Genomic DNA, 17,669 nt, shown 5'->3' with positions numbered 1-17,669 from the left:
ATAAGCACTGTCTTTTTGTTGCTGTTAGAACCACATTTTAAATAGTGAAAATAAATCCTTCCTAATTTTTGTTGAATATCTTCTTCTGATTATCTTGACAGTATGGTTTAGGTGGCTTACGACAAAGATTTTTCATGTTCTGTTTTGCAAATGGCCATTGTCAGTTAGGTACATCTTAATATTTGTATCCTATGCGTTTCATTTCTCTGCTGTTTCTCAATGTAGAACTTAGAGCCTAAGCAATTGGCAGTACTTAACTATCCTTGATTGATCTTGGAATAGAATTGGGCCTAGTCTTTAGCTTGACCTCTTTGGTATTGTTTTGTCCCCAAGGCTTTGGCCGCTCTGGCAGGATAAGGTTAATTTCTTTCTATTTAGCTAGCTTATAGGTAAGTTTGGCAACCTCAACCTTGCTGCGCAAAGTAGGGACAGCATGTTCCCTTCATAAGGAAGTGTTTAGAGATTCTTACTTACTTCCCTTTTCCTATTTCCTGTTACAAGCATTGATGAGAAAGAGAAGGGAAGTGAGGTCATTCCAGCCTCCATCTTCCATTCAGAGAATCCACTCAGTTTTCAGCTGCAATCTCGACCAATCTGGGGGCATTGCAGGTAAGCAGCATATCCTTACACACCTTTATTCAGTTTAGGTCTTAAGTGGTGTAGGGGCAGTTATATTTTTAGCCTAGACAGAAAACAGACCATGTTATAGCTAGGAACACGTCGTCTCTTTTATGGAGCATGACACCTATTTGTTATTCATGTTGTAATCACATACTATTGCTTATTTTTTTTACATTTTACTGGATCTTGCAGCACTGAATAAAGGTTAGATAGTGAAACACTGTCTCTGTTATTGAATGACAAGAAAGGTTAACTGCCCGGATAGCTTTTCATAGAGCCACAGGGTTATGGATTAGCGAGTCCAGGGTGGGTATTCAAAAGTCTTTATATATATCTTATTCAGTGTCACGATCCACATCTCTTAAAATGGATGCACTCCACTTATTTAATTATTTAAGGACCAGAAAGCCATTGTGTTTGCAATGTTTCTGGAATTGTTGTTGTTGTTATAAGCCAATTAAAGAAATAAGTTTATGAAAATAATTTCCACCAAATTAATTTCATTCCTAAACCTATAATCACCAACACACTTACCTGGGAATAAATCTCATTATAGTTGTCAAGACTTACAGCTAAATACAAACATACAGGATTCTCCTGTAAATAAGAAATAGCAAGAAGCACTGAAATATCTTCATGTATCATATCCCAGTTGACAAGAAAACTTTTAAAAATACTTTAAGAAATGGCGGAAAAAAAGACAAAGACATTTTTTTTTCCCATTAACTTGCTTCACTAAAAATATTTGTCAGGATGAGTTTGAAACAAAAGAACCAATGAACCAAAACCCCAGGGGAAAAATACACATTTGAATTGCCAAAAACGTCTATAAAAATGTTTGATACTCTTGAGAAAATATTGCTAGTAGACAGTAAGGATAAGAGACACTGTTGCTTCCCGCCCCCAGCCACATTTCCCAGAATTAGCAGTGCACAAAAATGTTAAAATTTGTAGCCATTTATAGAGAAAAGGACACACACAGGCAGAGATGCTAATGGCTTTTGCCTCGGTTTATAACCTAATTTCCATCCTTCATTGCTTGCCTTTCATAGCACTTAGTACCCTGAAGACTGTCCAAGTCTTAAGAATTTGCATTCATCAGCAGACTCTGTGCAAATCTTGCTTTTAAATGCTATAAAATCCTGGCCTTTTCTTTAATTTCATTATTCGGTCTTTCCTTAACAATGCAGCAAGCTGGCTGCAGGGCATCATCTGCGCAAATACATTTTTGGCAGCCCTGTAAAGTTCCTTTCACGTAGGGCTTTATCCACTATCACAATAAGCTGATCTATCACTTCTTTCATTTCCTTTGTGAAGGGTTCAAACTCCTTCTGCTTGGCTCCCGACCGCTTGAAATTCCCGTCTCGGTTATTTTCAACACAGAGGAGTCGATCGTAAGTCACTGTGATGTTCAGAAAGTCAACCATTTCCCTCAGCTTGGGAAGAAGGGCTTCTTCTAAGTCTTCGTAATGAACCACGAGGAGACGCTTGCCGTATTTAAGCCAGTCGAGCACATGAGAGGCCCACCAGGAAGCATAGCTGTTTACAAAATCAGGCCATTCTGTGGGGCGAGAAATACCATAAAGATGTTTTATATGTCTGCATAAGTGGCTTTTGGGAGCACTGTGCAGGAAAAAAAATCTCTTGCACCTTCTTGAATCTAGTCAATTAATGGTCAGCTCTAAATTGGCACTAGATAAGAGTCAACAGAATTCATGGGGGGGGGAGCTGGACTTGGAGCATTTGCGGGAACATAATGATTCTAGGCTGATTACTCACTTGATTCTGCCCCAGGCTCTGCCTGCTCTCCTACAGTAGGTAACCATAGAACAGTCATAGAAGATTAGAAATAACATTTGAAATAAAGCTGTTCAGATGGCTAACATAAGAGAAAGGGTCTTTTCTGCAGTAGCCTCACATGTCTGGAAAGGTTTGCTTCAAGGTTAGTCATAGGAAGGATTCAATGAGGTCCAATCTATGTTTAAAATGATAGCAGCTCCCAATTTATTTGTGGGCAAGAAAATAACTGCTACTCACTCCCTTTGAAACCTTTTACATTCTTGTCCCAGAATGAATTAATCATCTGGGGAAGTTGCTGAGAGATGCTATGGGTCTATTTGGCAGTGATTCTAACTAACTCTACTCTGTCGCCATCCCAAACTGACCCCAATCCTTCCATGGTAGGAAGACATATTCCCAGGGCCAAAATGATCACAAGAGAACTAGCTACCCTAGTTACCTTTACTTTTCCAGTTCTGATCTGTGGCATATCCAAGATGGCCAGCACACTTCCGGTTGAATTCCGCCACCAGCGATTTGTACGGGTTGCGTATCAGTAAGATGGCTGCATCAAACATTTCAATTTCCTTTCTGCCACTTTCATGTGTTTTGACACAAATAGTTCTTCTGCTTCTCCAGTGGTCCTTTTCTCCTTTGAAACCTGGGCAGGATGTAAAGACTGGGGTTACTATTTTCAAAGTCTTAAAAATTCTTGGATATATGTTACAGAAGAAAATACTTATTTTTCTATTATTCCTCCCCATTCATTGACATCATCTGGAAAAGTTCACCTACAAATTACATAACTCTCATCAGGTGGTAACCCAAGTCAAGTCTTTTCTATAGTTATCCGAGTTTCCATTCATTGAGTAAAGTGAAGTCTGTGTTGACATTAAAAATAGCCATTAAGAGCTTGGTTATTAAAAGTGGTGTGTTTTTAATTGTCCATGATTTAAATTAATTTTCATTCTGAATTTATTTATTTATTACATTTATTTGCTGCCCATCGTGTGGCTGGGTTACAGCATAAAGATATTTAAATCACCAAAGATAAATATTTCTGATACAATAAAATGAAAACATCATCAAAGTCAAATTGTTAGTTACAAGACAGGGAAGGAGCAAGCCAGATTTGGGGGGAGAGGGGGAGGTGGGATTGGTTGTTAATTAATCAACCACCTCCAGTGTGATACTCCCCCATTGAGGTCCCAAGCTAGCTGGCAGAGCCAGGTCTTAAGGACTTTATGGAAGGTCAGTTGAATGAGAACCAATCTAACCTCAGGGAAGGAACCATGACAGAGAAGGCTCTTTTCCTGGATCCCACCAGCCAAAATTCCTTGGCTGACAGGATTCGCAATATGCCTCCTCTGCCAGGCCAGTCCCATCGGATTGAGATAGTTCCTCAAGTAACCTGGACCCAATGCCCTGCAGGGCTTTAAAGGTAATAACCAACACCTTGAATTGCACCTGGAATTGATATTTAAATATCTTCATAGGTTCTTATTATATGCTTGCATAGTATAATTGGTGAGTACTATTTAGCAATATAAGCTTATGATGGTAAATTATGAATTAAATAAATGTAAGCTCCAAAACTGGAACTAAAGAGAGGGGTGATCACATTGAGAATACACAGCCCTAGCTTTGGTCCAATGATGATTTGAAAGAGGTTTTTCAGAATGAGCAGAGTGCAAGGGTACAGCTCTTCAAACTGGAAACCTCACTACTTTAATTAGTCAGTTCCTAAAAGCAACCATGTCTTTAGTTTAATTTAGTTTAGTTTAGTTTAGTTTAGTTTAGCTTAGCTTAGTTTAGCTTAGCTTAGCTTAGCTTAGTTATTAAAATTATTTGCTATGCATCTCATACCAGGCCACATAAAAGCAATCATGTTTTTAATATGATTCATTAATACAGCCATTCTTACTCCAGGCTCAGATAAAAGATGTAGTCAGATTTTAAGGTCAAAATCATAATAGCTGTGTCTTTTATGAGCTAGCTGTAGCAATTTTTAGCATCTGACATTCTTCAGGATCATGCAGGAATCTGAAAAAAGAAGGGGCTGTTTCAAATGGAAACTTTTGGTTCCATGCATTCAGAAACAGTCTTTCAAATAATTTCCAAAATATACACATCCACCATAGATATATAATAGGACTTTAGAACATCTTAGCTAATGTAATTGGGCACATGGTTATCGTGACATCCATTTTGCTTGGAATTCTAGTAGTTATAGTCTCAAAAGATCTAGAAGGCAGTAGCAGTTGTCTAGATTGAGATAAACTGCATCATGCAAACCAAAAGAAAGCTGAGATGATAGAGACCATGTGCGAATGTAGAGGAGATAATGAAAAGTGGTCTTACCCCTTAAAAGATATTTGGGGATGGGAAACAACCACTGTGGCAGCTATTTTGTAAAACCACCTACCATGTGCCTCCAAAGTTGTAGGTTGTCCACTGACCTCCAAAACATTGGCTGCTTTTAATCCACAGCTTGATCCAATTTGACTTAGGCCAAGCTACTTTTAGAAATGTAATCTAGGGAAGAGTCAGCACATACCTTTATTATACAGAGTTCCATCAAAGTAATAGCTCCCTGTGTAGATTCCTGTGGCATGCTCTATTAAATGGCGAAGCCATGTATTCCCAGCTCCTGGGAAGCTCGACAAAGCAACAAGGGCTTTTGATTTGGTTGGGAGAAAATTCCGGTCAATACAACGGGTATCTGAAAACAAACATAAATAACATATCTGACCACAGTCAAATAAAAACTGCTTCTCCCATTACTTATTAAGTAGCTTTTTTGCTAATATTGTCATAGAATAACAGAATAACAGAGTTGGAAAGGACCTTGAAGGTTTTCTAATCCAACCTGATCCTGAGGGAGGGGTCAAATGCATCATCAGTCATGAGTCCCTGCGTGCCCACAAGAGATCTAAGTCCATCCCACCTCGAATACTTTAATTCCCACTCATTTCCTTTGACCATTAGTAGCTCAGATTCTTGTGGACAGCTTAAACTTGCAATACTTTATCTTTATACTCTGTCTGAACTGAACTGCCTGAATTTCTTGATTTCCCCCATGCTTGACAAAAGGCAGCTATCAGGTCTCCCTCTAGCTTTCTCTTCTCCATATTAAAGATACACAATGCCTTCAGCTATTTCTCATTTTTCTTCCAGACCCTTATTATCTTGGTTGCCCTGTTCTGGATTTGATCCAGATTGTCAATATTCTTTTAAAAACGTGAGTCAGTTTTGGATACGAGATTCTAGGTCATATAAGCATTCCTAAGGGAGGAGAGGCAAGAGAGGATATGACAAAATGGCTTAACAAATGTTGGAAGTTATATATTTGTATCAGAGATCATTTTAATATCATAGTTTAGTATCATAGTATCATGACAATGTGATAAATTAAAAGAAATAAAATAAATAGACAATCCAACCTGTCTTTTTCTTTATCACAAGAGGTTCCTCAGAAACCATGCTGAAACTGTCTCCATCAGGGAGACCTAGCTCATAAAGACTAAGCTATAAAGTAGCTCATTGTTCTTTAGCTAAAAATGTGTCTATCTGCCTATTGTGGTATATTATTATTAGTGAACCCAGCCTGTCAAAACTTGCTCAAAGAACCAGGATTAATAAAACCTGGCTTAATTTTATGTGAGTTTATTTTTAGTTATGGGTTGAGAAACATTCCTTTTATAGGCTAAGCTCATGAAACTAAGTAATCTGTTGATCAGCATGTTGTGGAGCCCAACTGCTGTCTTGAAATGTTGGGTTAACCAGGCCAATATGTTATACTGTGATTTGTTTTTTTGGGGTGTAGCATGCTATGTAAAGAGAGCAGTTATGTGGCATGAAGCCAGGTTAAATGTATTGTGTGAAGCCAGTTGGACTATATAGCAGGTATTGCTTATTTTTTAAATGTTGGCATTTATTTATATCTTTTACAATTTAGTAAATTTATAGCTTATCTTTCTTCAAGGGACTTGGCTTTCTTTCTTTCTTTCTTTCTTTCTTTCTTTCTTTCTTTCTTTCTTTCTTTTCTTTCTTTCTTTTTCTTTCTTTCGCTGTAATTTTTATTCTATTTGAATCACCCAGAGACACATGATAGCAAGAAGGATGGCATATAAATTTAATAAATCAATCAATCATTTTCCCCCCAAGGGTGGACAGCTGACATAACAATGGGAAAGCTGAAGTTTGAAAATCTCCCTTTTCTTTTAGCAAAAGCAGTTGAAGATCTTTTTATAGATGAACATGTTCACACTTGGACACACAGGGACACAGACCTACAGACTATGGTTTATCTTTCACAGCAAATGACTTCCAGATAACATTAAAGAAGATGAACATTGATAAGACAGTTTCAAGGGGAACTGATCAGCAGTTCTGAAATCAAGAAAGGAATGCAGCTCAACCAGAAAAAAAAAGCAGTTAAAAAAAACTGTAAGTCCTTCTAAAAAGCATCAAAAGCATAGGAGAACAGAACAGACCATAGGATGAGAGTTTATTTACTTATCAGATTTATACTCTGCCTTTTCTCAGGAAGTTTGTCATAGTAAAAAAAACAAAACCTTTTCTTCTTCAACATTAAGCCCATAATTGTCAGGCACAAGGAATAAAAAATGACAAAATGAACTGATCAAAGTGATATGTCATTGCTGCTCACCTATAGATAGGAATCTTGGCAGACTAAAGTACACACTGCATAACTACTAGATAAATACTGCTAAGTTTTAGGGAGGATCTCCCTTCAGCCTCTTCTTCCCCACAAGGGATTCAACTGTTACATTCCTCTCTCCCCTCAATGCTAGATTCCACCACAATTTCACAAAGATGATTACACTAAAGTCATCTAATTTGACCTTTCTCTATCACATGTCTGTACTCTAGAAAGAGTACAGAGATTATAGAAAGAGTACAGAGAAGAGCAACAAAGATGATTAGGGGACTGGTGGCTAAAACATATAACGAACGGTTGCTGGAATTGGGTATGTCTAATTTAACAAAGAGAAGGACAAGGGGGGACATGATAGCAGTGTTCCAATATCTCAGGGGTTGCCACAAAGAAGAAGGAGTCAAGTTGTTCTCCAAAGCACCTGAAGGCGGGACAAGAAGCAACAGATGGAAACTAACCAAAGAGAGAAGCAACCTAGAACTAAGGAGAAATTTCCTGACAGTTAGAACAATTAATCAGTGGAACAACCTGCCTCCAGAAGCTGTGAATGCTCCAACACTGGAAGTTTTTAAGAAGAGTCCCTTTGTATGAAATGGTATAGGGCAGACATGTCAAACAAAAGGCCCAGGGGCCGGATGCGGCCCACGAAATGGTTTCATGTGGCCCGCAAAGCCATCCTGGAAACAGTGAGGGAACGGCCCCCGCTACCTTGGCCCTGGCCCAGGCCAGCTGGGAGCCAATGTACAATTTTGTGGTGGCCATCTATGCTGAAATGCATTCAGTCTTAGCTCCACAAGGCCGTCTGGAAACAGCAAGGAACCAACCCCTGCCACATCGGCCTGACCCCCTGGGTGCATGCTGGGGAGGTGTCACCCTTTGTGAGGAATGAAGAAATGCACCATCGCCTGGAAGTGGCCAGAAAATGGCCCTCGCCTACTTCACATATCCGGCTTGATGGGCTCTGGGGGAGGGGCTTCGGTAGGCAGTGGGGCGTTCTCCTCACAGCGCCGAGAGCTGAGCCGGGTGGTGCGAATCTGATGAGAAGTACAATGCTACCTAGCCCCCAGCCTGCCCAGTTTCAGCAGGCAGCAACCCGGCTCAACCTCTTGGCGCTGTGAGGAGAGCGCCCGGCTGCCTGCTGAAACCAGGCAGGCTGGGGGCTGGGTGGCATTGTGCAGGTAATGTTGACTCTCACACTGCTCATGGCATCCCCTCCCCCAGAGCCCACCAAGCCAGATATGTGAAGTAGGTGAGGGCCATGTGCTGGCCACTTCCAGGTGATGGTGCATTTCTTCATTCCTCATGAAAGGTGACACCTCCCCAGCTGCGTTTCTTGTCTGTTTTTCTCCCTCCCTCATATCAAATATTTTCCCACCACTCTGTACTTAGGAAGGAAAGAAGGAGAGGGAGGGTCTGAGGGAAATTCTGCTTTAGTCTTGCCCTGCTGTCCTTTCACCATCCCCTTGCACCCTCCTCCTGGCCTATCCTGGGGGTCTCCCATCCTATTGCTAAGGAAGCTTTCAAAACAAAGCCGGGTCTCCTCCCATGGAGAGGGAATGGGCCTCCCTCTGACTTTGCCCTTGTACCCATCATGAGCAACCTGGGTAAAGAGAGCAAGCACAGCAGCAGCACCTTGAGGAGGAGGTAAGTGCAGCTGGGTGCCCCCTTGGGGAAGTGGGCTCGGCTTGATGCCACAGGTGCTCAAGGGCCAGGTGGGCATTTGACCTCTGCTGTCCAGGACTCCCAGCAGCCCACACTACTATCCAGCCCCCCCCCGGCATGGCCTGAAAGGAACAGTGAGGCTCCTCCACTGGGCCATGCCTTGGCACTTGCCCTGGTCCCACCCCCTTCTGCCAGAGACCCTCAGATCTGTCCTACTCCTGCCCAGGCCCCCACAGGCACCCTTGATGTGAATGATGTAGAGCTGGCCACGCCCATCCAGTAGGCCACACCCACTCCATCCACACCCACCCTAAAGGCCACACACTTGGCCACACCTACCCCCCCAGGGTAACCGCAATGCTGATGCGGTCCTCAATGAAATTGAGTTTGACAGCCCTGGTATAGGGATTCCTCAGTGGTGGGATTCAGACGGTTTGCACCACTTCGGCAGAACTGGTAGCTAATTTTTTGTTGCCCAGTCCCAAAATGGACTTCCGGAAGGGGCATCCATACAGAGAACTGGTTGTTTACATATTTGAATCCCACCACTGGGTTTCTTGCCTGAGCAGGGGGTTGGTCTAGATGACCTCCAAAGTCCCTTCCATCATCATCATCTTCATCATCATCATCATCATTATTATTATGTTAGATTTGAAACTGGGTGCCAATTCAGCATACTGTGAGAAGTTTTATATCAAAATATATTTTATTCTTCAATACTGTTTCCATCTTCCTTTAAAACATTTACAGAATTCACAATGGACTAAGAATCAGCATCTCTACTAGATAATTGACAATCAAACTGAAACTAAGTTAATCAAGTAAAAATAACAAACAGGGAAAATCTTTTATTCAAACTTCTTCAAACCCCCAATTAAGTTACCCAAATCTGATCCATATATCAAAAGATAAGGTCTGCAAATACAGTTAATTAAGTCTCCCAGTGGAACTGCATATTCACAAGTATAAACGTCAGTAACATACCTGCACACATGCCCCTCAAGTGTCAGCATGTAGACACTTCCACACCAAAAAAACTTCCCCTATAAAAGTATGTTGCTATATATCCCATTTCTCTGCAGCTGCCTCTAAAGGAAAACTCTTTGCTTTTAAAAATAAATATTTATTCTTTCCTCACAGCAGTCTGGATCTCATTTTTATTTATTCTTCCATAGCCCCGGTTCAAGTTGGAACCCCAAATTATTCTTCTGACAATACTAACTGCTACACCACATCAATCTGAATTCTATCTCACCCCACCTTACCATATAGGCCCTTGGATACTTTTACTGGTATGTTAAATTACACTAAAAAACCAGGAGAGGGCCACTAGAAACAAACTATTCTAACCATGAGGTGAACACAATGAAATGTGTGTGGTGATGTACACAACGCAAGATCCACCTTTATAATTTGCATTGTAAAAATATATATGAAACTTGTGTTTCACCCTTTGCTCCATCCTTTGTGTACACCTGCCCCTGCAGGGGGAAATGACAAAAAGTAGGCAATTTTCAGATGTTTGGACTTTACTTTACAGACTTATCCAGCCAGGATGACCATTGGTGATAATTCTGGAAGTTGAAATATGGAAGTGTAAATCTACACCAGTGCTTCCCAACCTTAGCCATTTTAAAATGTGTGGACTTCAAATCCCAGAATGGCAATAGCAATAGCACTTAGTATTATACACTGCTTCATAGTGCTTTCTAGCCCTCTTTAAGCAGTTTACAGAGTCAGCATTATTGTCCCCAATAATCTGAGTCCTAATTTTACTGACCTCAGAAGGATGGAAGGCTGAGTCAACCTTGAACCAGTCAGGATCGATCTGTTGGCAGTGAGCAATGAATTAGCTGCAATATTGCATTCTAACCACAACTCTTATTTAATGGACACATTTCTTATTTAATGGACACATTTTAAAAATGTTGGCTGAGGTATTCTGGAAGTTGAAGTCCATACATCTTAAAATGGCTAAAGTTTGGGAAACATTGTTCTAGAATGTTGTTTAAAGAGTAAAATTCTGTCTTCCTTCCTCAATCCCTGTGGTGTTTGTCTGTATGTGTATTTACTCTACAAATATTAATATAATGGTAGATGATATGACTACAATCAACATAAGTGTCAACGGACTCTCTTATACCTTGGACTGGAGTTTGATAAACAAAGCGATGGTCTTCGGCATTTGAAACTTCAGCCCTATTGTTGACATCTTCAAGACTGCTGCAGAATGATCTGTCAGAACTATTATGCAGTGGGAAATTAATTGTTGCAAAGCCACAGTGGCATTGAGGTCTTCTAATAACCGCCAAAGGGAATTCCTAATCAAGAAGAAAGTGAAGAAAATTAGGCTGTCAACCATAGTGACAAACATCAGTAAATACCAGCTACTTTCTTAAAAATATATTTACCCAATTTATATAGCCACCTATGTCACCATAAGTAACTCTGGACAGCATTCAACAATCAAGTAAAACCACAATATAAAAACATCATTATAAAAATATAGAAAATAAAATTGTTAATAATTTAATCATTAAAATTATGCAAACCATAAACAGAAAAGTATAATTAGCACATATCTACCATATTCAGAGAGCTAATTTGGTCTAGTGTTTAAGACACCAGGCTAAAAACTAAAGGACTGAGTTCTAGTTCTGCCTTAAGCATGAAAACCAACTGTGTGACTTTGGGCCATTCACCAGGAGACTGAGTTCTAATCCTGCCTTAGGCATGAAAGCTGCCTGGGTGACTTTGTGCCGGTTACTCTCTCTCCGCCCAATTTATCTCACAGAGTTGTTGTGTGGGGGAAAAAAATAGGAGAAGGAAGGAGTATTGGGTATGTTTGATTCCTTGAATTATTTATAAAAATAATAAAGGTGGCATTAAAAATCTAAAATATATTTAAGTATTATCCCCAATAAGCAGCCTTAACATGTCACCATCTCCCCCAACCTGGTGACATAACCAGATCCTGAGGGACTTTTGAACATTAGCAGGGATGAAGCTACCCTAACTAATGAGAGAAATTAAGTTCTGCACTCTTTTGAATTTCATTTTCAGTGTGTTGGGGCTTTTGGGGGTAGATTGTGCAAGATGAAGAGGATTAATGAGAGTGTCATCTGACAAAAATTCTCTAACTGTACAATTTCATGCAATATATATCTACTCTGAAATAAACTCCATTGAGTTCAGTGAGACTCACCCCAGTTAACACATAGTGAAGGATAGCCTTTGTAAATTATTTATTTTTATTTAGAAAATTTATATTGCCGCCTACTCACACAAGACAACTCAAGGTGGCTTACAAGACATAAAAGCACAATATAAAAGAAGTAAAAATAATAAAAAATAAAAATAATAAACTAATAACCCCCCACCCCAATGATGTGATAAGACCTGACCTCAGATATTCATTTTGACACAAAACAATATATTAAAAATGCATACATCTGTAAATAGGTCAAAGTAATTATTATGATTCAAGAAAAAAATATTTAAATCTAACTCCCAATTGGTTATTCTCTCCCTACCGTGTATCTATTCATAAGTCCACTCTATGAGCTTGTTCTGATTTTGCATTAAACCTACATTTTATCTAAAGAAAGAAATTGTGTTTGTAATAATATAAGGGTATTTGAATAAATACTTGGGCTAATGATGAGAAGAATTTTTACTGATCTTTATTTAATGATAGGCAGGGCAATGTTAAAGAATGCTGAAATTATCAAACAATTGCACATATTGCAAATGCTTATAAAATAATCCTCAGGGTTTTACAAAACAGACTTCATGGAATGAGAACTGTCAAGAATAAAATTCAGAAAAGGAAAAATCCATCAGATGCTAAGCATTGCTTAGCATCTGATGGATCATAGAACAAACAAGGGAATTCAAAAGTATGCCCATTTTTCATTCATTTTAAGTCTTTTGGATGGATTACAGCTAATTATGCATAGTGTTTAAAAACATGGATATAACAAACCAGTTCAACTGCTTATTATACAGTTTGGATGATGAGCAGGAAATGAATCTTGAATCATAGCAATTACTTTGACCTACAGTCAGAATATAACAGTGACGAAGAGTGTACCATTGAAAGACTAGGTTAGGAATAGATTATCCTGAGAAAATCTACCTACGTGATCATTAGGAATCAACAATGACCTCATGGCCCTTAATAATCAGATGGTTTAAAATGGAAAACGAATATTTCAAGGTTGCATATAGTCACCTTCCTTCTGTAGTATCTATGTAGATAGAAACTTGTCCTCTTTAAGATGGGTGGACTTCAATTCCCAGAATTCCCCAGCCAGCAATGGGAATTGAAGTCCACCCATCTTAAAGAGGACAAAATTGAGAAACTCTGATGTAGAACAGGTCATGAGAAATGAAAAAGTAGAAACTAGAATTAAAATTGCTAGGAGAAGTGTCCACAAACTAAGATATGGGGCTAGGGTTTCAAATTAGAGTTAGTCCTCTACCTATAACCATTCTTTTAGTGACTGTTCAAAGTTATAACAGCACTAAAAAAAGTGACTTATGACTGTTTTTCACACTTACAACCATTGCAGCATCCTCATGGTCACGTGATCAAAATTCAGACACTTGGCAACTGGTTTGTATTTATGACAGTTGCAGTGTCCCAGGGTCACGTGATCACCTTTTGCGGCCTTCTGACAAGCAAAGTCAATGGGAAAGCCAGATTCACTTAACAACTGGGTTACTAATTTAACATCTGTAGAGATTCACTTAACAACTGTGGCAGGAAAGGTCATAAAATAGGGTAAAAAGATTACTTAATAATGGTCTTGCTTTCCCCCCCCCAAAATTGGGCTTAATTGTGTTTGTAAGTTGAGGACTACCTGTATGTTGTTTTGTAGATTATTCTTGAAAGTTTTTGTATTTAGGTGGTTTTTAACCTTAATATTACTGTATGTATGATTATAATTGCTCAAAATTTGATTGAAATAGTACAGAAGTCCAAATACATATATACATAAAGGAGCCACTATTTTGATGGACAGAAGCATCCAGGGAGACTTTTTGTGTTGAAGATGACAAAAAGGCAAAAACTGCACAGAATAATAACTCAGTCTATGTCCAGAGGCAACACCAATGCCCCACAAAGTGGTAAAGAAGAGGTTGAAATAGTAATTGACATTCTCTTCCTAGGCTCAAACAGTCATAGGGATGATGGTGGCAATGAGTGAAGAAATATCTACTACTTGGGAGTATCTATGGAGATTTTCAGTCATCCAGGCCATGAGCCCAAAGTGATTTTTCAAAAGGTAACTGGACTTTGTTTTTCCTTGAAGATGTTTCACATCTCACTCAAGAAGTGTCAGAACTGAAGAAGCTTCTTGGATGAGAAGCAAAACGTCTTCCAAGAAAAACAAAGTCCAGTTGCCTTTTGAAAAAGCACCTTTGGGGTATTACTTGGGAAAAAGACAATGATGGATGTAGGAAAACTAATATATTGCAGAGACTTCCCATTGACAGCGAGGATAAATATTGCCAAGGCCAGAGTTCTCCCAGTTGCAACATATGGGTGTGAAAGCTAGATTATCAGAAAGTGAACAAAGACAATGATTGATGTCTTTGAATTGTAGTACTAGAAAATATTGTGGAGAATGCCTTGGACACCAGGAAGAACAAATCACTCAGTGCCAGACAAAGTAAAACCAGATGGCAGTAATAATAAAGCTAAAGTTTAAATACTTTGAGGCCATATTGTGAAGGCAAGAGTTATTGGAAAAGATCTTGATAAAAACTGAAAGCAATAGAAAAAGATGCCTACAGAAGACAAAGTGGCTAGATATTGTCATTGGTGTTTTAAGCAGGATTTTCAAGAACTTCAAAAAGCAGTTGCTGATTGAATCCTGTGAAAGTATGTGTTGTATCCAGGGCTGTCAACATGGGGCATTCATTAAAAAGAGATAGGCTTCAATTGAGAGTCAGTTTGGCATAGTGCAGGGGTTCTCAACCTTGGCAACTTTAAGACTTGTGGACTTCAACTCCCAGAATTCCTCAGCCAGCTTGTTGGCTGAGGAATTCTGGGAGTTGAAGTCCACAAGTCTTAAAGTTGCCAAGGTTGAGAACCCCTGGCCTAGTGGTTAAGATACCACCCTAGAATGCAAGAGATCATAGGTTCCAGTCCCACCTTAGGCATGAAAGCCAGCTGAGTGACTTTGGGCCAGTCCCTCTCTCTCAGCCCAACCCACCTCACAAGGTTGCTGTTGCAGAGAAAATAGGAGAGGAAGGAGTGTTGGATACGTTCACTGCCTTGAGTTATTTTTAAAAATAATAAAGGTGGGATATAAGTAAATAAAATTGCAGAGTCGTGGCCACCATATTCACTGTCTCAGAATCTGTTCCCAGGAATCTCTCACAGGACAAGATTAATTTGGATTAAGCCACTGTAGAGATTCATGCCTTTGCCCCCCACCTGGGAAATTATGTCTTCAAAACATTAGCCAGCTCTAATATGTATTGTTATTTGTACAATGTTTGCTATAGTACCTTTTCATATAATTTTGAAGAAATAAAAGAAGACATTTACCTGGTTCTATGGAACAGAAACATTTGAGATCAATCTGAATAAATGTATATCTCTATGTGTATATTAAGCAACAGATGACACATACTTTCCAGGTTAATAAACTGCCTTTTTGAGCATGGTCTTCTCTGAATACAGGTAATCCCTGGCTTATGCCACAATTAGGACAAGAATTTCTGTTGTTAAGCAAGGCAATTGTTAAGAGAAACGCACCTGACTTTTTGAGGGTTTTTTTGCCATGATTAAGTGAATCATTGTAATCATTAAGTGAATTGTCCACATTTTCCTATTAACTTTGTTTGTCAGAAGCCAATTATGAAGGTCGCAAATGGTGATCTCATGACTCCAGGATGCTACAACCATCGTTAATACATACTGGTTGCCAAGTGCTTAAACTCTGATGATGTAATTGTGGGGTTGCTGCAGTGGTTGCAAGTGTGAGGACCAGTTGTAAGTCACTTTTTTCATTGCCACTGTAATTTCAAACAGTCAATAGATGAATGTTTGTAACTCAAGGACTACTTGTAATCACCTATAAAGGTGGAATGGAATGGAATGCAGATAGGGATAGGGATAGGGATAGGGATAGAGTAGGCAGGATAGAGTACAGTAGAGCAGAGTTCTCCAATCTTTCCAGGCTCATGGCCCGGAGGGGAGAGCATCTTCCAAATTTCTGCATGCCTGCGCATGTGCACGCAAACAGGGCCACGCCCAGTTGCGCAGTACTAGTAGCCGCATTTGTGCATGCAGCAAGCACTGGTGCCATGTACTTGTACGGATGGCTGTGCATCCCCTGGGGTGGCTACCGCCCATTCGCACATGTGCAAATGGGCCATGCATACACACACAAGCAGCCCATTCATGCATGCAATAACAGGGGAGCATGCCCCCCACGCTAGTGTTCTGTTCATGCCCATGCGCGTGTGCAAACAGGACTGTGGGTGCTAGTGTGAGTGGGGGAAAATGCATGCCTACGTGTACATGCCCTGGCTAGCCATTTCTGGAGCCCACTGGCCAAGAGCCTGCGGCCTGGTACCGGGCTACGGCCCATAGGTTGGGGATCCCTGCAATAGAGTACAGTAGAACAGAACAGAACAGAGTAGAGTAGAACAAAACAGAACAGAACTTTACTGGCCAAGTATATATCATTTCTGCATTTGTGTACATTTATGTGCATGTAGAATGATCTGCTAAAAACCATTTTGTGCTAGAAAACACTGTGTGCCATTTTGAGTGGTTTTTTTTTTTTTTTAATTTCAGACTGATCTGGAATTTGGATTGAACAAGCATATTACATATGACAATGAAGGCCCAATCTGAAGGTACTGTGCTAACTCTCAAAACAAATCTTGCTAAAGATCTTTTTTCTCAATTACTATAAATATTTCAGAGCAGGTTTTTTTTTTATTTGAAAGTTAAATCACAACATTTCACATTGTGAAAATCTGAAAGGGGCCATACTCCAATCTACTTATTATTCCAGGAAATATAAAACATGTGGAGGTTATTTTTTCCATGGAAACTAAACAAAATCACCCAAAAGAGTATCCTTGGAACTATTTACAACTTATCTACAACCTATCTACATGCAAAATTGTGCTTTTCACCTCACTTCATGCAGTGAATGGGTTAAAATTGTGAAATGCAATAAAAGAGGACCAGTTTGGTCTAATGATTAAGACACCAGGCTAGAAAGCAGGAAAATTTGAGTTCAAGTCCCACTTTAGCCATAAAAGCCAGCTGGATGACTTTGGGCCTGTCCTTCTCAGCCCAACCCACCTCACAAAGTTGTTATTGTGAAGGAAATGGAAGGAGGAAGCTTGGCTATGTTGGCTATGTTTGCCATCTTGAGTTATTTGTAAAAATAATAGAGGTGGGATACATTTTTCCTCTTTTAACATCCCTATAATATCTTGCATAAGGGTGGAGAAAGGACGACTGAATGGAGCTGAGCATTTACTGGCTGGATGCCCTTCCTGACGCCTATGCAAAGTTCACAGCAAAGAATTACTCATTGCGCCCAGAGAGAGAAATATCTGCAGCTACCTACGATTGAACTCACAGCTTCCTGATTGTGAGTCAAGACCTCCACCTCTAGACCATCACACCGCTCAAAGATGGGATACAAATTAAATAAACAAAATGAGTGTGGACTTGAAAGGAAGCCCCATAATCTGGTGAGTCTTATAGCTAAGAAGGTATGTCTAGGATCACCTTTATGGATCAGGGCATCAGGAAAGAATAAACCTATTCTTTCTCCTATCTATGCAAAACAGAAGGTCAGTTCAAAGCAGGCAGCAGCTATCAACTCCCTAAATGTGTCTGGTGAACAGGACCCAACGCTATTCTCCTAAAGAGAACATAGGC

The 17,669-nt window shown here is 39.7% G+C and overlaps 1 protein-coding gene across 1 annotated transcript in view; it reads right to left on the bottom strand.

Annotated features, from left to right (window-relative positions):
* Positions 1 to 706: 706 nt before the first annotated feature.
* Positions 707 to 17,669, bottom strand: part of WSCD1 (WSC domain containing 1) — a 65,303-nt gene continuing 48,340 nt past the window's right edge. The window contains exons 6-9 of the mRNA XM_039341964.1: positions 10,887 to 11,064; positions 4,958 to 5,122; positions 2,861 to 3,061; positions 707 to 2,182 (exon numbers count right to left, since the gene is read on the bottom strand). Of these exons, the coding sequence (XP_039197898.1) occupies positions 1,830 to 2,182; positions 2,861 to 3,061; positions 4,958 to 5,122; positions 10,887 to 11,064 (897 nt within the window). The 3' untranslated portion in view covers positions 707 to 1,829. The remainder of the gene's footprint in view (positions 2,183 to 2,860; positions 3,062 to 4,957; positions 5,123 to 10,886; positions 11,065 to 17,669) is intronic.

This window comes from Crotalus tigris, unplaced genomic scaffold, assembly GCF_016545835.1.
Source record: "Crotalus tigris isolate CLP2741 ecotype Arizona unplaced genomic scaffold, ASM1654583v1 scf7180000017550.10884619, whole genome shotgun sequence".
Taxonomy (NCBI): domain Eukaryota; kingdom Metazoa; phylum Chordata; class Lepidosauria; order Squamata; family Viperidae; genus Crotalus; species Crotalus tigris.
The sequence above is the reverse complement of the archived record's forward strand: the minus strand, read 5'-3'. Positions and strand labels throughout refer to the sequence as shown.